The sequence below is a fragment of the Callospermophilus lateralis genome, chromosome 19, assembly GCF_048772815.1.
Source record: "Callospermophilus lateralis isolate mCalLat2 chromosome 19, mCalLat2.hap1, whole genome shotgun sequence".
In the NCBI taxonomy this organism is placed as follows: Eukaryota; Metazoa; Chordata; class Mammalia; order Rodentia; family Sciuridae; genus Callospermophilus; species Callospermophilus lateralis.
In genome coordinates this window covers 21830455-21854056 of record NC_135323.1, presented here as the reverse complement: position 1 = coordinate 21854056, position 23602 = coordinate 21830455, and the positions used below count along the sequence as shown (strand labels likewise).

Here is a 23602-nt window from a genome sequence, read left to right as displayed (position 1 = left end):
CTCCCCTAGGAAACAAAAGTTCAGGAAACATCAGACAGCCCAAGCTAGTACATAACTGAGTGTTATTATCTCCATTTTACAGATTATGAAATTCAACTGAGATAAAAGTACACAACTATCATTTTCTTTCATACATTTCTCCTAAAATGTTAAATTTGGGGGTTTTGGAATTCTAGCTGCTATTATTCTGACACGTACCAGTTAGGTGGCCCACACCTATAATCCTAGCTCTGAAGAAGGCTGAAGCAGGAGGATCAGCAGTTAGAGAACAGCGTGGCCAATATGAGACTGTCTCAAAGAGAGTAAAGATAATGACATGTGAGTCAGGATCCTAAAGTTCAGGGAAACATGGAGATTTCAGGGTTCTAGAAATCCAAGATTCTAAACCTCTGTACTACAGTAAATGCAATATGAACAGTATGAACAGTTCCTGTTCTGTAGCAGCTGGTGCAAGCCTGGAGACACATCAATGAGCCCCTCAGCAGCTCATCTTCCAGGCCTCACCTCACTGACCAACTAGAAGATAATATCCTGCATCCCCCATGGAGTATAGAGGATTCACTGGGCAGGAACCAACAGCCACAAATGGTTCTTGCCCAAAGCCAACCAGCAGGGGAAGTGATGGGAGTGGGAGGTGCAAGTCCCAGTCCTGCCCCTCAGCAGACTTCCTGGTTTGCAGGAGGCAGGCAGGGTGAGAAGCAGCTGCAGCAGCCAGGAACCCCAGAGCCATGGGGCGCGGGAGGGACGCCATCCTGGACGCACTGGAGAACCTGACTGCCGATGAGCTCAAGAAGTTCAAGTTGAAGTTGCTATCAGTCCCACTGCGTGATGGGTATGGGCGCATACCAAGGGGGACGCTGATGCCCATGGATGCAGTGGACCTCACTGACAAGCTCGTTAGCTTCTATCTGGAAGCATATGGCACAGAGCTCACGGCGGCTGTGCTTCGTGACATGGGCATGCAGGAGATGGCAGAGCAGCTGCAGGAGGCCATGCCCAAGGGTAAGTATGCCCAGCCCTTTCATCTACCAATTTCCTCCACCCAGCCAAACATGTTTTGCCCTTCCCACTCTTCTGCTTTCTGTTCCCCCTCCATTACAAAATAAATTCTCCTATGCTAGAAAGGGATCTTCCCATTTAGTGTGGAACTTGGCATTCTGACCCAGGGGGCCCTCAGACTCCCAGATAGGGTGGAAATGGAAGTTCTTTTTTTTCCACAGGTTCTGGATCTGTGCCAGCTGGAATCAAGGGCCCTCCTCAGGTAGCAGCCAAGGCAGGTGAGGCTTCCACACCCTATTTGGAGGGGCGGGGATCTCTAGCTCTACCCCATCACTCCCTCCCCCACCGCCCACAGTTTGTTGTCCCTCTGCCAGAACCAGACTGGGCAAACCGCGCCCCCACACACATACACACCTCTGGGAGGGAGCTTGGTCTATCTCACTCCATCTGGAGCCCTGATGAGTTGCCTCCAGGGTATTTTTGAAGGGAACAGTGTTCCAGAGAGACAGGCTCAAGCACCTACCCTGGGTGCTGGCTCATCTGTTCTCTACCCATCACAGCACACTTTGTGGACCAACACCGAGCAGCACTCATCAATCGGGTTACAAACGTCGATGGGGTGCTGGACGCCCTGTATGGCAAGGTCCTGACTGAGGAACAATACCAGGCAGTGCGGGCAGAGACCACCAACCCAACAAAGATGAGGAAGCTTTTCAGCTTTGCTCCAGCCTGGAACCTGACCTGCAAGGATCTACTCCTTCAGGCCCTGAGGGATACCCAGCCCTACCTGGTGACCGACTTGGAGCAGAGCTGAGGCATCTTTCCCATCAACCCATTGCAGCTCCAGCTTCCGCCAAGTCATCCCAAATTTCTTAATTTTTGATACACAATATACAAAAAAACAAAAACACCAACTTGTAGTTGTGTGGGTTTTTTTTTTTTCCCTCCAGCTCTAAACATGATGTGCAGAGCCATGCTAGAGTTCCTGAAGCCATACAGGCTGAGGGTGTCATAAAGCCTGTGCTTTATATACACAAAGTCCTAGAATAAATCCACAGGCTTAAGTTCATTTGACTGTTCATGCTCATAGGGCATCAAGCTCACCAACTGCTTCCTAATTCACCATTTTGTGGTTCTTCCTGCGCTACCCAAGTCTGCTCTTGTGATTATACACAAAAAGTCCATGGCCAAGATCACAAAGAGAGGCATGTATAAAGGATCTAGAGCCATTGGGGGCCAAATTTGTCCAAGGCATTTAGAAACAAGACTAACCTACACAGAAGAGCACAAGCCACACATTAATTCTGGAATTCCTTTGGGCACTGACATAAGTAGCCTTTCTCTGGTAAACCCCATCCCGGAGTTACACAAAGAACATGCCAACCATAAAAGCAAAGTTTCAGGAAACGAGTTCTGGCGGCTACTTTTTCTCGATGTCATTTTTGCCTCCAAAGAGAAATAGCATTTCCCAAGGAAAAGCATTACAGAGCCTTTCCAGAGCCTGTTTAGAGAACCTAGGGCAACTGAGTACATTTCATACCCAACTCTTCCTGACCTTGAAGGGAGAAATTTGCAAAGCAAACAGCAGATACCTGAGAGATCCAAATCCTATTCTGGAATTAGAATCTTCAACCACTTTCCTACTTCATTGCCCCACCAGGTATACCTGCAACAGGCCTCCTCTCCAGTCTATCTCCTAGTGGCTGTCACCAAAACTGATGGTGAGGGCTAGAAATTTTTAGCACCGTGGTAGAGCATTTGCCTAGCACATGTGAGGCAGTGGGTTGGAGCCTCAGCACCACATAAACAAAACAAAGGTATTGTGTCTTATACAAAGACAAATAAAAATTAAATAAACTTAAGACTGATAGTGAGCCAGGCATGGTGGCACATGCCTGTAATCCCAGTGGCTCCAGAGGCTGAGGCAGGATAGTGAATTTAAAGCAAGCCTCAACAACTTATTGAGGCCCTAAGTAACTAAGAAAGACCCTGTCTCCAAAAATGTAAAGGACTGGTGGTGCATGCCTGTAATCCCTGCGGCTTGGGAGGCTTAAGCAAGAAGATCGCCAAGTTCAAAGCCAGCCTCAGCATAAGTCAGGCACTAAGCAATTTAGTGAGACATCTCTGCCTCTAAATAAATATAATAATTTATTATTTTAGGGAAGCTGTTTCTTGGGACTCAGTGGGCAGATGCCACTGAATTCAATGGCCCCTACCAAAAAGCAGGGAGGGGGACTGAGGATGTGGCTCAGAGGTTAAAACCCTTGGGGTCAATCCCCAGTACCAAAAAAAATAAAACTAATGGTGACAAGAGCTGGGCACAGTGGCACATGCCTGTAATCTCAACAGCTCAAGAGGCTGAGGCATGAGGATGAAGTTCAAGGCCAGCCTCAACAACTTAACAAGATCCTGTCTCAAAGTTTCCAAAAAAATAGGGCTGGGGTTGTGGCTCAGTAGTAGAGCAATCACCTAGCATGCACAAGGCACTGGGTTTGATCCTCAACACCACGTAAATGGAAAATATTGTGTCCACATAAAACTAAATATTTTTTTAAAGTTTCAAAAAAGTAAGGCTGGGATATAACTCAGTGGTAAAGTGCCCCCCAAAAAACTTCACTTACATAACTTCCTTCAAGCCTAGCCTATCTAACCTCTCCCATACCCCACCACCATCTCAGCAACACTATTTTGTTCAAAATCAGCATCATACATCCAGCACCTATATCCCTTAGCTCAACAACCCTGAAATCTTCTGCCTGTCCCTACATGCCCAAAATCGAACTTTTCTCTGGCTCCAGTGAAACTTTGGGTCACAGCAAACCACTTGTCATAGTGTAATGAAGGAGTCTTATGTGATGTACACTAAGTTCCATAAGAGACATCTTCTCAAGCCCTATATAAATGCCATGTTAAACTGGGTACACTGGCACACACCTGTAATCCCAGCAGCTTAGGAGGCTGAAGCAAGAGAATTGCAAATTCAAAGACAGCCTTAGCTCAGTTGGTGGAGGGCTTGCATTGCATGCACAAGGCCCTGGGTTCAAACCCCAGCACCACCAAAAAAGAGGGAAAAAAGGTTGCAAACCAGCCTAAGCAATCTAGTAAGGCCCTAAGCAACTCCTTGAGACCCTATCTCTAAATAAAATATGAAAAAGGGCTAGGGTTGTGCCTTAATGGTTAAGCAGTCCTTGGGTTGAATCCCTGGTACAAATAAATAATCAATAAATTGTAGTTACTATGTATTTCTAGTATCTAACATTTTTTTAACAAAACTTCACCTAGGAATAACACAAATTTCCTTAAGGTAGGTGCAAAAAAAAAAATCAGTCCTAAAGTGAAGTGGACCCCAAGAAACAGCTTCCCTAAAATAATAAATCTTCAGGGAGATGGCCTCCTTTTCCTTTGGTGAGGCGAAAGGAGGACTTCATTCCACCCAGAGTCTCCTCACACTGTTCAGCATACAATAGTGGTTAAGAGCAGGCATACAATGTTAAGGGCAGTTTTACTAAGGACAGGAATTCAAATTCTAGCTCTACATGTGTCACAAGCTATGGGATAGTTGGTGCCTCAGAAGCCCCTATGCAAAGTGGGAACAAGACAAAGTTCATCTTCTAATAGCAAATTCTTCCACAGAAAACATACTTGTTAGCAACTCTCTGCTGGATGGTTTTTGTTCCTAGCTTCCCAGTTGCTGGATGGTTTTTGTTCCTAGCTTCCCAATGCCTCAGAATAGCATCTGAGCCATCTCCACTGTCCCAAGAGCAGTTCAAAGTGCACCTCTAGCCCCACCATCTGGCTCATCCTGCCAGTCCCAGATCAGGTGGCAGTTTCCTGAGAGCTTTTGAAGGTCTAGCCCCAGTTCAGATAGTCCCACACATCTTTAGCATACTGAAGCACATCCCAGGTAAGTCAAGAGTCTGGAAACACCCTAAAGAGTAGAAGTAAATAGCAATTGACCACATCAAGTAGAGAAATTCCTGCAAAGACCCAGAATTGGGTTGTTGTTTTTGTTGCTTTGTTTTGTTTTTGATGCTAGGGATCAAACCCAGGGTCTTGTGCATGCATGTAAGGCAAGCATTCTACCATCTGAGCTATATATCCCCAGACCCTAGGATTGGTTCTGAGACATTCAACAAAAGAGCAACTCAAAGAACCTTTCTCTATATACTGGCACTCTATCCCCATCCTCATTGGAGCCACACTAAAATTTTCCAAATTCCAGCCCCATCCCTCCATGATGCCCAGGACCTCGTGCAAAAAATTAAAACCCAAAGGGAAATAAAAAAGAGCTGTAAAACATTTCTTCCTCAAACTTTACATTCAGCCCACCATGCAGTGTAAGCATACTGCCTAAAATCCCAGCAGCTCAGGAGGCTGAGACAGGATCGTCGAGTTCAAAGACAACCTCAGTGAGACCCTGTCTCTAATATAAAATACAAAAATAGAGCTGGGAATGTGGCTCAGTGGTCATGTGGTCCTGAGCTCAATCCCCAGTACCAAAAAAACCCTTACACTGAATATTCAGAAGATTCAGAAACAAGCCAAGGCTGACTATGCCTGCGCTATTTAAATCTAGAACTCATATGCAGGATTCACACCTTTTTTTCTTAGCTCCTAGACAGTACTGTAGCACTCACTGTTTGCATAGTCAAGTTCCCCCTTCATGTAAAGTAGGGGGAATGAGCAAGAATTGAGACTCTGCCCAACTCTTTTTTTTTTTTTTTTAAAGCATTACTCTTAATGCAGTAGGCTGCTGCATTCCAATCCACCATCTGCCCTGGAACCACAAAAATTTTCTTAAAAACCATTATAAGGTTGAATCCTCAGATGCTAGAGAAAATATAAAGGCCACCATACAGAATAAAGAAGAAATTCCTCCTGATTAGCCTCAACTATCAGAAGATGGACATAAAAGTGTCAAAAGGAGTCCACCCTTCATCTTGTGCTGAGGTTCTGTGGTGGTGCCAAGAAAAGGAAGTCATCTCATAACCACTCCCAAGAACAAGCGAAAATAGCTGGCTATAAAAATGGCAAGATTGGGGCTGGGGATGTGGCTCAAGCGGTAGCGCGCTCGCCTGGCATGCGTACGGCCCGGGTTCGATCCTCAGTACCACATACAAAGATGTTGTGTCCGCCGAGAACTAAAAAATAAATATTAAAATATTTAAAAAATAAATAAATATGGCAAAATTAATCTCCTTCATCAGAATGCCCCAAGATGAATGTGGTGCTTGAGTTTTTATGCTCAACCACTCTGATAGACATTACTGTGGCAAGTGTTGTCTTTCTATTTCAATAAACCATGAAATTGTTTGAGTTTATGACATGAACGAAAAAATTAATTTAAAAAAAACCCACAGCGTATTACCAGAGCATGTATTAGAAATGCACACCTTAGCTGGACACTTTGGGGCATGACTGTAATTCCAATTCTCAGGAGGTTGAGGCAGGGAGCATCAAAAGTTAGAGGCCAGCCTGGCCCACTTAGCAAGACACTATCTCCCAAATAAAATAAAAAAGGGCATGGTGGCACACACCTCTAATCCCAGCAGCTCAGGAGGCTGAGGTAGGAGGATGGCAAGTTCAAAACCAGCCTCCATAAATTAGCAAGGCCCTACAGCAACTTATGAGAGCTCCTATTTAAAAAAAAAAAAAAAAGCTAGGTATACAGTTCAGTATAAGTACGAACCAAGATTCAATGCCTAGTTAAGACCCCAAAAAAAAGTATACAATGTACATATTAACCATAAGTGAACTATGTTTAGCATCCCATCCCCAAGATACTTCACGATGTGTAAACATTCCAAAACCTGAAAATATAAATCCAACCTGAATCTTTAAAAAAAAAAAAACTTGAAAACATCTGAAATCCAAAACACTTCTTTCTGGTCCCAAGCATTTTAGAAAAGACATGCTAGTTAATTATACATTCAACTTGCAAAGTATTTAGTTCTAGCAATCTCAAACTGACAGGTTTACATAAGCCTCTCCACAAGAACTGGGATCTGCCTTTTATTCAGGGATACTGTAAACAGGATGGGCCATCTTCCCTTCAAACTCTAGGGGTGGGTGCAGTATGGGGGGAGAAGTCTTATCATCCTAGAACATTTCAAGTAAGGTCCCTATTCTGAACGGACTGAAGTAAAAGCCCTAAAGATACTGCACCAAACAGCTACAAAACCTGCAATTGTGCAATACTGCCACCCCTAGGTAAAGTGTTTACAGTCAGGATTCTACCTGAAAAACAGCTCCAGTTCCCTTTAAACTTTTTCTCACACTCCCAAACCACAGCCCAACCCTTGAAAACCTTATTCTCCACTTAAAATAAAAAAAGATGCCTAGCTTGGTAGAGCTCTTGCTTGACACGTGTGAAGCACTAGGTTCAATCAACTAGAGAAACCAGACTGGCTGCTAGTTTCTTACTAGGTAATAAAGAACAGAAGGCCCAAAATTCAAACACATGGGTCTCAACACTTCTCACCAGTGATGACCTGGAACCAAAACCCGATTCTCAACAAACAACATCATTCTCTCCACTGTTGTTTCTTGTCTTCATCATTGTGGAAGTTCCCTCACTACCCCAAGCTATATCTACCCAAAATTAGTCATCTGTGACCGTTTCATTTTAAGGGCAAGGCCAATCACTAAAAATCCTTTTTTTGGAGAGGGAGCAGTACTGGCAATCAAGCCACACATCTCCAGTGCCCCACCCCCACCCCTTTGGTACCAGGGATTAAACCCAAAGAACCACAATCCCAGCTTTTTTTTTTTTTTGACAGGGTCTGACAAAATCACTGATGCTGGCTTTAAAACTTGTGATCCTCCTACCTCAGCCTCCCAAGCTGCTTTTCTAGTCATGCCCCTAGCACCACACCTGGCACATTTATTTTTTGAATAAATTGAGTTTCACTCAATTGCTCAGGGTGCCTCAAATTTAACAATCCTCCCATCTCAACCTCCCCATTTGCTGAGCTTGAATTGAAGCACCTAAACCATTTGAAAGAATCAAACCAGGTGCAGTGTCACATACTTGTAATCCCAGCCACTAGGGCAGGCTGGGGCAGAAGTTTGATTGAGGCCAACCTCAGCAACTTAGCATGACCCCATTTCAAAATAAAACATTAAAAGGGCTGGGAACATGCCAGGCACAGTGGCGCAAGCCTGTAATCCCAGCAGCTCCGGAGGCTGGGGCAGGAGGATCGCAAGTTCAAAGCCAGTGTCAGGAAAAGCAAGGTGCCAAGCAACTCAGTGAGTACCTCTGAATTCAATCCCCAGTACTACCCCCAAAAGGGGAGGGGGATGAGGTTTTGGTTCGGTTTCAAAGCATCCCTGGGTTCAATCTCCAGTACCAAAGACATCAAAACTTGATAGTGTCAGCAATCCACTCACGAGCTTCAATCTCCTTCAATTTTAACAGGAGGAATCTGGGACCTAGGCCAAATTTTAATATTAAAACCCCAGCACAAGCGTAAGACATCCACAGACTAAAGGTGAAAGGATGGGGGGAAAAAAAAAAAAAAAAAAAAAACATGCCACTAACATGGATCATGTAAATAAGCAGGAGTTTCTACCCTCATATCAGATAAAGTAGGCTTTAAGCCAAAGTTAATAAGAAGGGACAAAGAAGGCCACTGAAGGGAACTATACATCAATAAAATATAACAATTGTAAATATTTATGTCCCAAATAATGGAGCATCTATATCCATCAAACGAACCCTTCTCAATTTCAAGAATCAAACATACCATATACAATACTGGGTAATATGCCTGTCACCACTAGATAGATCCTCAAAAACTAGATAAAGCAGCTACAGAAATACAAAATGCAAGTGATAATTTAGACAATACATATAGAATGTTTCATCCATCAATGACTGAATACACTTTCTTCTCAGAAACATGGATCCTTCTCTTAATAAGACCATTATTACAGTTGGCATACAATTGTATTATTACCTTAATATATTTTTAGTATCTGTAGGGTTATTTTGTTAACTCCTTCCCATTATGTGCCTTTCTCATTATTTTTATCAAATTTTAGTCCTATTATTTCTTCTCTATTTCATATATTTTTGGTTATTCTACCACACAATTTTTAAATAATTATCGTTTCTTTATGAATGTTCCCATCTACTTTTCTTGTGTTTTTTCCTTGACCTATAAATAAGTGTGCCATTTAATTTTGAAATAGTTGAAATGTGGGGGTGGGGTTCTACATATCTTAAGGTGACTGATTTCTAATATATCAGGCAGGAAAGTCTGCATGATTTCAAATTTTAAAAATTAATGGAGGACCTGGAGTTGTAGCTCAGTGGTAGAGTGCTTGCCTAGCACATGTGAGGCACTAGGTTCAATTCTCAGCACCACACATAATTAAGTAAATAAAGCTCCAACAACTAAAACTTTTTTTTTTTAAATTAACAGAGGGGTTGGGGTTGTGGATCAGCAGTACAGTGCTCGCCTCGCACATGGAGACCCTGGGTTCAATCCCCAGCACCACATAGAAATAAAGGAAATAAAGATAGTGTCCGACTACAACTAAAAAAATAAATATTAAAAAGAATTAATGGAATGATTGTATTGGTTACATACATGTCAAAACTGGTGAAATTACATACTTCAAATAGGTGCATTTTATTGTACTTAAATTTTACCTCAATAAAACTATGGGGGGGTTAAAAAAAAACCTAACACAGGAAGCAACAAAAGTAAATGTCTTAAGAGACCTCAACCAGGCTACTCAAATCAAATAAATCAAAATCAAAGTTATCCTTGGCTCTAAATCCAAAGGTTCTCTTACATGTTCCAAGTTCAATAAGCCAAGCCATAACATGGCCTGGAGACATAAGGCCACTCCCAACCTACTCTTGGTTAAGAGCAACCCCTTTCCTGCAGGAAGATTAAGCAGCTGATAACCTTTTATAAAAAGCCAACACCAGAGATGAAATAACTTTTCTAGAATACATATTTGAACAGAGAATGTACGTCAGCATAGCTTCAAGTGAGGCAGTAAGTGACATGACTCCAATGATATAGCAAGTACCTAGAAAATAAAAGGATCTGGGTTTAATCTCCAGAAGCAAGGGAAGGGGGACTTTCATAAGAAAATACTTCCAACAGTGGGTCTCAGTATGTGCCAGACCCTGGATATGATCTCTAGCATCACCAAAAAAAAAAACTGGGTTTGCTCTTGGCTACTTCTGTTCACCAAAGTTCATGTTCAACAACTGGCTGGCATGCATAAACAAGTTTACTTAATTCAATTTGAGTAGAAAAAAATATTTTTTTGTACCAAGAATTGAACTCAGGCACTTAACCACTGACCCACACCACCCCCCAAGTCCAAAAAAAATGAGTCTCTAAGGTCTGCAAAGTCATATGCTAAGCAGTTGGGAGTCAGTGTTATATAACTCAATACCCTACCCACAGACTTCCCATCCATAGCAATCATGAATCTTCAAGCCTAAAACCTCAAAATACCATAGGCAAAATATAAAAGTGATCTAACTAGACCAGCTTTCCTATAGCAGATTATCTACTGAAGATCCAATTCCCCAAAAACTAGGTAGCAGTCCACTTTCTCATCTCCTTAAAATAAAGGGACCACCCTCTACATTCCTTTCCCAGCCATCTACCCACCTCACACACCATCATCTCCAGACCTCTTCAAAATTTAACATCCTCTTAGCATTTAAGCAAGTTTGGGACAGAAGTCTGCCGCCTTCAAAACCTCCTGCACAATTGTATCAGTATTAAAATGCTAATAGAAATGGTATCAAAAGAGTAAACTCAATTCTGATTCCTAATCTCTGATTCTGAGACAGCAACATAACTGCTGCCCCTCATTTTCAGCTTGTAAAGCGAATGGCCTGGTTTTCTAGGGTTTACGATTAGACCATTACAACTCCATAGAACCTCCATTGGCACTAAACAATGGAATGAAAATAGGTACTCTAGTTATTCTCCCAACTTGGTAATGTGCTCTCTTCTCCCATAGTCAGATTTTGTTTGGGGTTTTTGTTTGGTTTGGTTTGGTGGTTGTTTATTGTTGTTGGTTTTTCTTTTTTGGAACTGGGGATGGAACCCAGTGCTTTGCAAATGTGAGGCAAATGCTTTGCCACTGAGCTACATCCAGCCCATCATGGTCAGATTTAATAGTGCTCCAAATACAAATCTAATTTGTTTGAACCTCAAGAGCCAAGAATTCTTAAAGAGTAAATCTCCTACAAATGGTAAACAAAAACCATCATGTAAATTGTGGCAAAACTCCCATAGACAGGCAAACCTGGAGCAATCAATACTCATCACATCCTGTATTTTCATTTATCCCATTACACACCCAATTTTGCCATGACATAAATTTAAACTCTACTCTCAAGGATACCACTTGTCCTTTTCTCCCCTAGATCAAGTATCAAATACTTTATTTCTAGTTCCTGCTGGGCAGGAACAAATCATTATATTCCTGCTACACAGCATGATCTCAGAGGCATACTCTCCACATTCCTGTCAGGGACATCAATCCTCCAGGAAAGTGAAGAGGGGGAAGAGTAACAAATTTTAACTAAAACGATGGTTTTTAATGGGAACCAGAGGTATGGCTACAATCATGTAGTCCAACACAAATCCATGGGTGTTCAGGAGGTGGAAGGTTTAAAAAAAAAAAAAAAAAAAAAAAAAGGGTAACACTGGGTACAGGAAGAAAAGCTGTTCCAGAACCTCAGGAGCCAGGCTAATACGGCCTCTCCCTGCGATCCTGTCTGTGCTCACCCCTAGGGAAAAAGAAAAAGTGTCTGTTAGGTTTGAATTACCGGCTTCTCCACCTACTCCATAACCCCAAATAATCTACCAGACCCTCTTAAGTCTCAACCAAGCAAATGCCTTATCTGTAAGTAAAATGCATCTAAAGAGTAGTTCCCCTGATTTTCCTCCTTTCTCCCACCTCCCCCAGCTCTTTTGACAAACAGGGTACTGAACCCAGTGCTGCCATACCACTGACCCCACAATCTTGCTAAAAGCCTCACTAGGTTACTGAGGCTGGTCTTGAACTTGAAATCTTCATACCTCAGCCTGGGATTACAGGTGGATATCCCTATCTATGCCTGGCTCAACCCCAAACCCCCCTTTTTAAATTTTTAAAGAGAGTCTCAATTAATTTGCCCAGGCTGATCTCAAACTTGGGATCCTCCAAACACAATGTCAGTATTAAAGGTATATGCCATTGTGTGCAACTTTTAGCTCTTTACAAAGAAACCATCTTCAACACAATCTTATTATCCCATGTCCTGTGTTCAATTGCTTTATTTCCTTTTTATACTCTTACTCACCTGGAGTCCATCTTGCCAGGGCCAAAGCCGCCTCTGTCCCCACCTCCCCGGCCCCCTCGGAAGCCCCCACGGTCCCCTCCACGGCCCCGGTAGCCGCCCCGATCATAGCCTCCTCTGCCGCCACGTCGATCATCTCCATAGTTACCCCCTAGGACAAAAGAAATATATAAGATCTCTATCCTCCTACTTTCCCCTAGCCTCCCTGCTAAAAACTAAGGGATTTTTTTGTCCAACTCCTCTCTCTTACCACCCATGTGGGAGCCTCCTGGTCCCCCTCCTGGGCCATCTGGTTTAGGAGCCTTACACTGGTTGCATTCATTTCTCCAAGAGAAGTTCATGTTCTCACACGTACTAAGAAAAAGAAGGCAAGTATTTTGGAAAAATAGAACAACTAGAATTAACGAGACAGAAGAACCACCAATGTGATTACCACTGAACAACCACTAAACCCCAGTCCATCACCTTTTCTGATACAATATTCCCCCACATGCAGTTGTTTCCTATGATCAACCAGCTTGAAAATCATACAAAATTCCAAATTTTTTAATTGCAGGCTTTCTGAGTTGCAGCATGATGGAATCTCTTTAATTCCACACCATCCTGACCCCAAGATTCACACAATTTGTCCAATAGATTTATTCTGCATATATCCTAATCCCACCCACTTAATAGTCATCTAAACAATCAGACCCACTATCCCAATATCACAGGGCTTGTTTTCAAGTAAGCATACAGGATTTTGATACTCTAATTTCCAGCACCCTCTTAGGGATCTTAAATCGATAGTTATCTCCCACAGGTAACAGCAGAATATATACCAACCTTATCTAACACACTCTCAATTGAATCCTCCCCCTCAACCATGCAACCCAACTTTCATTTCTTAGTTTAGAAATATATCCAAACAATTCTACAATTCTACAATAAGAGCACTAAAATTTAAAAAAAAAAAAAAACTTTCACTCACGGATTAGGACATTTCCAGTCCCCAGCTCGTTGCTGACCTCCACCACCACCACCTCCACTGGGGAAACCTCCCCGGCCACCACCGCCACTGCCACCACCTCCATAGCCTCCACGGCCCATGGGTCCTGGGTATAGATATAAGAAGTCTGTTCCACTTTCAAGTTTGGTTAACAATCTTTTCCATGCAAGCCCTTACCATCTTCAACATTCACCACCAGGAGGTAGTAGCTCACCTCCTCGCCCTCGGCCTCCACGACCATTGCCACCACCCCGATTGAAGTCTGCTCGGCGAGTAGCAAATGAAACCTTGATAGGATTCCCGGAAAATTCTTTGCCTACAGAAAAAAAAGGACATATAAAAAAATATTTTAAGTGAGGCATGTAGCTCTGTGATAGAATACCTGCATAGGATATATGAGGGTTCTACCTGCAGCGTCTTGAGAAAGACACTTGATTCAAGGACTGTAGATTCAAAAACACTTGGTACAATCTAAGAGTATACCTTCCTAAAAAGGGTTATAATCTAAAACATAAGCAAAAATTAGACTACACTGAAATTATAAACTAAGTGGTGGAAGATTCAAAAGAAGCCTCAAAATGTAACATGCTTCCTAAGGTTAGACACATACCTATGCCCACCCAACCTGTTTCCTCATACATACCATCAAACCAGTCAATAGCTGCTTTGGCAGAAGGTGGGTCATCAAATGAGACCGTTGCCTCTCCCTTCAGCTTGCCGGTTTCCCTGTCTGTGTACAAATTAATCATAGGCTGTCCAGTTTTCTTATTCGTCTGAAAAATGCAAAATATTATCAATTTTGGAGGATAACAATAAAATTTTCCCTTGATATCCTTGAGGGATTAGGATCTTCCCAAATCCCCCATTATCCATATATTCAATTCCATTAAAGGACCCAATATTTGCATGTAACAAACACACATGCTCCTATATGTACTTTTTATTGGCCAGGAGATGGGGGCAGGGGGAGGGATACTGGGGATTGAACTTGGGCACTCAACCACTGAGCCACATCCCTAGCCCTATTTTGTATTTTATTTAGAGACAGTGTCTCCTGAGTTGCTTAGCACCTCGCTTTTGCTGAGGCTGGCTTTGAACTCGCGATTCTAGTGTCTCGGCCTCCTGAGCTGCTGGGATTACAGGTATGCGCCACCACTCCTGGCTCCTGTACTTTATCTCCTAGACACTACACTGAGTTAGACCCTAAATTCCTAGGATCTAGGCCTGTAGCTCAGCGGTATACCACTTACTTAGCATGCAGAAGCCCAAGAGTTTGATCCCAAGCACCACACACAAATAAAAATCGATTATTTATTAATACCTAAATGTAAATGCTATAATGGTTATACTTCTTGTTTACGACTGATAAGAAAAAATGTATGGACAAGGGTTCTACCCCCAGCATCTTAAGACACTTGATTCAAGGACTAACACATCCATCTTCCTCTTCCAGAACTGAAGCTTTTATCATTCACAAACTACAGCTCTTCCCTTCCCAGTTACTTCTTAGTATCTCACATTCAATCTAAATTAAAACCACAGTCTACCCTGTCTTGGGGCACCTTCCTTATCACTTAGTCTTTTTGTGCAATTTCCTAAAAAATGGCAACAACTACTGTTCTTTGTTCACCAAACTAAACTGTCAATAGCCATTAAGACTTCCATTTTGGGGGCTGGGATTGTGGCTCAGCGGTAGAGCGCTCACCCAGCACGTGCGAGTCCCTGAGTTCGATCCTCAGCATTACATAAAAATAGATATTGTGTCCAACTACAACTAATAAATATTAATTAAAAAAAAAAAAGACTTCCATTTTTAGGAGCTGCGGTTGTGGCTCAGTGGTCCAACAACAACTAAAAAAGAACTTCCATTTTTACTGCTGGCAATCACTATGACTGATTTTTACTAATGTGTCAAATCCAAATGCCTGCCAACCAATAGAACCTATATACACTGTTCCACAGTACCTTAATAATACCAATCTGCTTGAAGTAATCAGCCACAGACTCAATTGTAACATTCTCACCCAGGCCTTGTACAAAGATGGTGTTGTTGTCTGAATTATCCTGTTCTGCTTGTTGAACACAGGGGAACATGAAAAATTTAAAAAGGAAAAACAAAGTTAAAATATAAAAAAATTAACAGCCCTTCAATTCTCACATTTGAACATCCATTTGGGTTTAGTTTTACAACTATCCATTAGAATATTTTATAACACAGAAACCAGGACTCAGGTGTTCACTGCCCAAGATCACAAAATTCATCAGTGCTTATCAACTTTCAACTGAAGATCCCTAAGACAATTTACATGAAAAAAAAAAAGTAAAGATTTTTTTTTAAATGCTGTTCAGTACTGGAGTATGGTCCACAGATGAATTGGCATCACCTGTGAATTGTTACAGATCCTCAGGCTCATTCCAGACCCTCTAAATTGCTTAAGAATTATTCATTTACCAAACATTTCTGATATACTCATTTATGAATTGTTAAGTATATCTAAAACACTCTTCCCTTCTCTATCACTGCTTTTTCAGTTTTTTGTTTTATAAATTTCAAAAAACATCTAGGTGAAGTCTAAATACTACTTTAACTACTTTTTCATGCCACCACCAGTGAACTCACCAGAATCATGGCGTGATCCTTGGTCCCGAGGGCCTTTAGTGACACCAAAAAAACAAAAACAAAAACAAAAACAAAAACAAAGAAAAGAAAAAAAGAAAGAAAACAAAAACAAGGAAAAGAGCAACTGTTAGTCAACAGGAAAGACAGACAAGGAAAAAAATTAATACCAAATTCATATTCTTGCAAAGTATCAGTTAAGTGCTCACAGCCTTACTCCAAACCCTGTCCTGGGCCTGCCCAGAGGAGAATATCATCGGCAGGTCTGGGGGAGACACAGGCCCATTTCTTAAGATCTGTAACCTAAGTCCCCACAGGGACAACGCCACACTTCAGAAAATGCTGCCTCCCCCAGCTCAGGCTGGGAAATGTCCTCAGCGCAGATTTGGGGGGGGTGAAGGGAATTACCCATTAAAGTTAACAAACCAACTCATAGCTTGGCCCTTTTTCTCTCAACCCAGAGAGACATGGGCTCACCACCAGCAATGTGATGTGCATCCATCCAGTTTCTCCAAACTTTAACACCAAAAACACTTATCAATTGTGGAACAATTTTTAATTTCATCTTTAGAAACCATTCTTAAGACCATGTTAAGTTTCCCCAAAACCACATGAAAATTAAAACATACATGATAGCTATTATATTTTTAAAGCATGTCCCAGGGAACAGACCAGAAATCTCATTTCCATAATGCAGCCTCTTTTTTTTTTTCCAGAGACCATCTTTGACCAATGTTTATCTGAATTCATCATATGCAAATATTGTACCCATACGCAATGACACCTAAGTCATGAACCCACGCCTTTGGCTTTAATGTTGAGACAAATCAAGAAACCTTTTGTTAACCAAACCAGAAAAGTTCCAGCTTACTGGGAGACTTCTCAAATTTGCCATTTTTCCATGAATTCAGTTTGTGGTGTTTAAGACCTGGTTATTTCCCATGAGCCACACATGCTCCCAAATCTTTCTTGAAGTAGTCCACACCTTCCTTCCCAGAGCTAGTTTCTATTTGCCCATCTGAGTTAAGTACATTATGTAGAATTGCATTGACACCACTCGGTACTTAATATATACCAACTTCACCGTCCTCAGGCAGGGCAATATTTCATGTCCTCACAGAATTAAAACATTTTGAGGTTGTTACACACACACATACACACACACTAGCCTTGGACACATACTGATCAAAAGGATCCTAAAGCCAAGTTGGTACCATGTGTTCCAGCACACTCCCTCCAGTTTCTCAAAATGGTGGTCACTAAATGCCAGGTATGGCAACACCCCTATCAAGAGGCCTACTAGATACCTCTATTAACCTGGGTCAAACCAATTTGATACCAGACGACTGCCGAGTCTTACCCCTGCCTGCCTCCAGGTTAGCACACATCTGGCAGCAGGGTGGCATTCTACCCCACCACTTTCTGGAGGTGGTTATGGACACTTCAAAACCTTTGACACTTAAATTAACACGCTAAGACATCTGCAAATGAACAATCAGACAAAGCATTGCCGGGAGTTGGGAATTTTGGAAACTCTGTTCACTTACCACCAAATTTATTGAAGCCACCACGGTCACTTCCGCTGGAGAAGACAAGTTAGAAGAAAGGACATGAAGCTTCCAACGGCTACAAAAGGGTGTTTTTGATTTTAACATTCCCCAAACATGGGTAGGTGTTTTGGGAAAAAGATACAAGTGGCTACTAAAATACATCCCTTCCTGACCAACCCTTGTCTGACCTGTGAGCATGTCACACACACGTGTGCAATTTCTCAGACACAGTTAAGAATTTTGCTTTAAAAGATTATAAATCTATTTCCTCTGGAAAAAAAAAATGACCCATTTTCCTTGGTTGTTCTTCCGACGTAGCAGATGTTTTTTTCCTCGTCGTGAATGTTGACAACCCAGTAGTTGGTTTAAAAACCCTACCCCCAATGTACCCATAAGACACTTCACACCAGGCTGGGGTAGCCCTCAACACATTTTTGTGGATTTTGCTTTGAAAGCAGCAAGCAGACCCAACCCCATTCCATAAAAAGTCAAAACCAAAGGCAACTTCCCCTTAAAGCAAGACAGACTTAGCTAAGCCCTATCCTAACTACTGAGCTGTTTTTGATCACCCTCCACCCCCGGGGTCACCCCTTCTACACTGTGAGAAGAGCGGAGTATTTTGCAATGTCACCTTTCATACCTGTGGCACATAAAATGCAGAGCAAGTTAACAGTCACATAACAGTTGTTTTTCTTTTTAAAGTTTTGCAATAAACACACGCACACAACAGAGTTTTCCTTATTTTGCACATTTTTGAGATTGCCCCCACCCACCTCTGAATACTTACCATATACAAACTCATTTTAAAAAACCTACTTTTTCCAAAAAAAGTAACACTGGCATTCCTCCCCTTTTCAAGGAGATAGTAGGATCCTTCAAATCCTATATATCCAACAGATTTGACAAATGTTTTAACATCAAATCTAAGGTTCTACTTCAGCAGAAGGGAAGGAAAGAAGACCCAGTTGGACAAGCTGATGCTTTTAACCAACCAGGGGAAGGCAGACAGTGGAATAAATAGGTGGGATTCCACTTGTCAAGCATTATCTTGCCCCAAAGGTCTGCACACTTCAGTCATATGACCCCATAAACCAAGTCACACACAAAATCAGTCAGTCAAATTAATGCAAATCACGTTCTTGGATTCAAGTGACTACAGAATACGGGAAGAATAAGTAGCCAATTCCTGGAAGCTGAAGTCAGGTTATCCATTACCAACTCCCCTGGAGAACACATGGGAATGCACATGCCATGTTTCCCTATTTCCCAGGAGTGGGATCATCGGTTTCCCTTGCAGAGTTAAGAAGTCTTTACTTCCATGTTTCTTGCCTAGGATATCAATGACTCCAATCCATACACAGCTATGTACTTTTTCTTTTTCTTTGGAAATAAAAGCATCATACTCAAACATCTACTCACAGGTGTGGATAGGAATTTAGGCTCCCAAGTTCTCATAAAAATAAAATGGGAAAGTACAAAGAAAGTCACTGCCCAAAATCAAAGCCCTCACAGATCCCCAGATAATAAGAATACTAACCATGCACTAGGGACTGGTTTCAAGGGAGATTCATGCACCCTCCATACTCCCCAAAGATACACCCTGACTCACAAGACACCTACCCCATGCCGCCTCTGCCTCCACGGCCACCTCCACGACCTCTGGGTTCATAGCCACCACTGCTGCGGTTATAACCACCGCCACCGCCCCTGCCACGGCCCCCTCGGTCCTGTTGGCCTCCCCCGTAGCCACCGCCGCCACCACCACTCTGGTCCTGATTGCCATAACCACCGCCTCCACCACTCATGGAGGACTGATCTTGGCCATAGCTACCTGTGGGAGAAGAAAAGATACTTTTTTTGTGGGGGCAAAACCAGGCTGGAGACGTAGCTTAGTAGTAGTGTGTGAGTGCTCAGCATGGACAAGACCTGGGCTCAATCCCCAGGGTCAGGGGAGGAAGCCAGGCCAGGCTTAGTGATGCATGCCTTTAAGCTCAAAGGCATGGGAGGCCATGGCAGGAGGATTTGAAGTTCAAGGTCAACTTCAGCAATTCAGAGAGGCCCTCATCAACTTAGCAAGACCCTGTCTCAAATAAAAAGCGCTGAGAATGTGGCTCAATGGTTAAGCATCCCTAGGTTCATTCCCAGATACCAAAAATAAGGGGGTAGGGGAAATGAAACATTAGTAAAAGGACCAACAGTCCCAAACAATAAGAGACAATAGAAATAAAAGAATATGAGAGATAAAAATAAAAAGAACTTGGGGCTGGGGATGTGGTTCAAGCGGTAGCGCGCTCGCCTGGTGTGCGTGCGGCCTGGGTTCGATCCTCAGCACCACATACAAAGATGTTGTGTCCGCCGAGAACTAAAAAATAAATATTAAAAAATTCTCTCTCTCTCCCCCCCACTCTCTTTAAAAAAAAATAAATAAAATAAAAAATTAAAAATAAAAAGAACTTAAAAAAAACTCTTTGATAAGGGCTAAACAATAGAATACAGAAAATAAATAGGAGACACAGCTGAAGACCCCTTCTTACCTCCACCACCACCTCCACCTCCTCCACTGCTACTGTTGTACTGATTCTGTTGTCCATAGCCCTGGGGGGGATTATAGGAGCTTTGCTGCTGTCCATAGCTTTGCTGTTGTCCACCATAGCCAGACTGTTGGCCATAGCCTCCACTTGGGGGTTGCCCATAGCTGCTGCTCTGAGAACTGCTACCATAACTATGTGGGAGAAAAAACAACATAATCTTAGCATATCCATTATTCCCTTTCACTTTCATCCTACCCCATTCTCTTTACCCATCACTAACAATTCACCCTAATCTTTTGTGTCATCCATCCCCCACTACCAACTTACCTTCCAGAGGTGCTACTGGGAGCCGGCTGCTGGCCGTAGCCAGGATAGGACGACTGCTGCCCATAAGATGATTGGGAACTCTGGCCACTGCCATAGCCACCAGTGGAGCCATATCCCTGGGGAGCTGACTGAGTGCCATAGCCTGCTACAAAGAAGAGAAAGGGAGTCGTAAAAGCTATGAGGAAATTTAAAACAAACAAAAAAAGGCAGGAAATGGGTTAAATATTACGTATCATTTACTTGAAAAGTCAGTTTAGAAAATGCTAGTATCTCAACTGATCAAGTTACCCTCTTTTAAATCCTAAAATTAGCCGAGTGTGGTGGCACATGCCTGTAATCCCAGCAGCTCTGGAGGCTGAGACAGGAGGATTTAGAGTTCAAAGCCAGCCTCAGCAACTCAGACAGGCCCTATCTCTAATTAAACATATAAAAGAGCAGGAAGATATGACTCAGTAGTAATCCACTTGTGGGTTCAATCCAAGTTACCAAAAAATTATAATTCCTAATTAATGCTCCAATTTCTCTCTTTAAGATAGTTCCAGTTCCAATTCCCTTACCTATCCCACCAAAACCAAAAGATGTGTTAGCTGCATTTTAACATGCTGGTATGTATACAACATATACCAGACAATCCACATTATTTACAAGTCCAACATTCAGGCAAATTTAACCTCCTTGTATACCACATGATGTATGGTAACCTGACTTAAATCATTTCCAAGCCAACTATTTCCTCCATGTAAGAATCAGCCTAAGACTCCTCTCCTTTTCATGTCAATAAAGGAAACAGGAAAAGGTCAATAGAAAAGTTTCAATTTAAGAAAAAAAGGAAATAATTACAATCCATAGCACTTTTGGTTTGAAAGGACTGTTTCCAAGGAATTTTAAAAGTTATGAGATTGAAAAGAAAATATAGGAACCAGTTTCAACATTTCAGCACTATTCAGGTTTTAGAAAAGCAGCATTCAGAAAGAACAGAAGTAACCCAAAGTAAGAGGGACTCAACTGTTTTGGGTCTGTCCATAAGAAGAACCATAGCTGCTCTGGCCATAGCCTGAAGTGTCTGCTGACTGGCCATAACCACTGTAACTCTGCTGTCCATAGGGCTGATTGCTCTGCTGGGAGTAGCCCTGCCCAGGCTGGGTGGGGTAGGCCCCGTAGCTAGAAAAAAAGAAAAAGCTGCACTGAGGAAAAATTACCTTAGAAAAGAAAAAATGAAAAACAAAAAAATACAAAAGGGAGAATTACCTTGACCACCCTTGCCCTTTACAAACTCTGGAAGCCCAGAAATGGCACTCACCTTTGGGTTGCTTGTTGAGTATAGTCTGCAAAACAAAAACACAATCACATTATCTTCTAATCACAGAAGTAAATTCCTCAACTTAATAAGTGCTAGGGCCCCAGATTAAGAAAAGCCAACAAAATTTGATTGCAATAAAAGGCATAAATTCCCCCACAAGATACTAATTTGTAGACAAGATGGCAATACAAGTTTTCTTACAATAAAGAAAAACAATACAAATTTCTTCAAAGAATCTGAGCAAGTTCACAGATCTTGGTGGACAGCTATTATGTTCTGCAAACTCAATGCCACAAGCTGCTCTAAATTTACATATATTTCATTTTCACATCCGTTTTAGGAGAAAACTATTATACTAGTTAAGATTCAGCATAAAAGAGCACAGGTTTGAATTCAAGTCCAAGGCAATGGTGTTCACAATGTGGCACCCTCAATAAGACCAAAGAATAAGATTTGTCTCTCAAAAAAAGCCGTTCTTCACCCCTTTGACCAACCTTGGAAAAAGTCAAAGCGGTGTTTTAGCACGAGGCAGAGAACCAAGACAACAAAGACCTTTGACCCCAAATGTCAAAGACAAAGTGATGTCCTCAGGAGGCAAAGTCACCTGATCCTCAAATCCCCAAGCCTGTGGCTTCAGATTATTATTTTCCACAGAGATGAAGAGATTCATCAAGCTAAAAGCAGAAAACACTTTCAAAATGCTATATTAAAAACGCACTAGGCAAGATCGGGTCATCTCTTCCGTACAGGAAATGAAGCACTTCCCCCGCAGGAAAAGGCAAACGACAGGGAGAGGGCGTGGCCTCGGGGGCCTTTCTTTTCGGTTCTCACTTCAGAAAAAGGGAAATTTAGGCGGGAAACCGTAGGGATCCCGTCCCCCAGTCCGTTGATCAATTTCCCTGCCCGTCCCCAACCGTTAAGCGGGCGCGAAGCCCCGATCCGGAGGCTCCGCCCTGGCCGCGTGGCAATCTGGGCGGGAACCGAGCAGTCCCGCCCATTCCCTAAGGACCCCAGGGGCAAGGCCCACATCGGACGCGCGCGGCGGAGTCTCCTGAGAGTCTCGCGACAAAAAGTCGGACCAACACGAGGCGGAGAAGTGGGATACGCGCGGCGAGAAAGGGGGAGGGGCCAGCAGAGCGCGTGCGCGCATCAAATGCCCGGATGCAGCACTGCGACAAAGCGAGCCCGAGAGCGGGGTTGGGTGGGGGAGGGGGCCTATGCTAGAGAGACTGGGCATTTTCACCCTCCCTTTATGCTTCAATCACCAGGTCGCCTCCCTCCCAACACTCACCTCATATAAACGCACTGCAAAACCAAGACTTTCAATCCCGCGAGAGCCGCCAGAGCGAAACAAAATGGCGACACCGAACTGCCCCTTCTACTTTCTCCGCCACCTCCCGCCACAAAGGTGCGAGAAGACCTTACACACCAACGCCTCCCCAGGCCTACCGAAAATCAAAAGCCCAGCTGGGAAAGAACGAAGCCCTGACCAGGCGCACCACAGCCGCCTCGCGCCCTTACATACCGTTTGAGGCCATGTCCGCGCACGCGCGCACAGGCCGACAAGCAACAAAATTCCGACACGACTGAGCACTGCCGCCTCGAGGACTGAGCAACCCCGCCTCCTGCGTCGAGGTTTATGTACGCCTCCCCGCCTACGTACCGCGGCGGAATGTACCAAATATGGAAAAGGAAAGGGGAAGAAGGATCGTATTCCCACCATTTTCCGAGGAATAAATTAGTCCAAACGGACAAAAAGGAAATAGATTAGCTATATATTGATATACTAATGTATATTATAATTTTTTGACGAATAACTCCTGTTTATTTTGAAGGATTAGCCCCCTACTCATGTCAACCCCTATATGTACACAATGGTAGGGTCTAGCCGCCTGATGGGGGCGGGGCGAGAGGGCCCAGGCGGTTGAGGGCGGAACTGTAGTGACGGCCTGGAGTCCTGGTGT

General features: G+C 42.9%; 2 protein-coding genes across 5 annotated transcripts; one reads left to right on the top strand and one right to left on the bottom strand.

Moving 5' to 3' along the window:
• Positions 1-688: 688 nt before the first annotated feature.
• On the top strand, positions 689-1909 carry Pycard (PYD and CARD domain containing). Its single transcript, XM_076840508.1, has 3 exons — positions 689-1002; positions 1221-1277; positions 1560-1909. The coding sequence occupies exons 1-3, from the start codon at positions 729-731 to the stop codon at positions 1811-1813; spliced, it is 585 nt and encodes a 194-aa protein (XP_076696623.1). The 5' UTR covers positions 689-728; the 3' UTR covers positions 1814-1909.
• A 9388-nt stretch (positions 1910-11297) lies between these two features.
• On the bottom strand, positions 11298-23237 carry Fus (FUS RNA binding protein). Of its 4 annotated transcripts, none has more exons than XM_076840980.1 (15): positions 23164-23237; positions 21639-21663; positions 21345-21499; positions 20339-20483; positions 20015-20202; positions 19101-19311; positions 17478-17512; positions 15934-15966; positions 15279-15382; positions 13957-14086; positions 13528-13629; positions 13296-13419; positions 12576-12679; positions 12329-12476; positions 11298-11773 (listed from the first exon to the last, which is right to left on the bottom strand). In XM_076840980.1, the coding sequence occupies exons 1-15, from the start codon at positions 23174-23176 to the stop codon at positions 11734-11736; spliced, it is 1557 nt and encodes a 518-aa protein (XP_076697095.1). In that variant the 5' UTR covers positions 23177-23237; the 3' UTR covers positions 11298-11733. The 4 variants fall into 4 exon arrangements, with proteins under 4 accessions (XP_076697095.1, XP_076697096.1, XP_076962249.1 ...); XM_076840981.1 differs by having other exon boundaries at positions 20339-20480; XM_077106134.1 differs by lacking the exon at positions 23164-23237 and adding an exon at positions 22357-22389 and having other exon boundaries at positions 21587-21663.
• Positions 23238-23602: the final 365 nt, after the last annotated feature.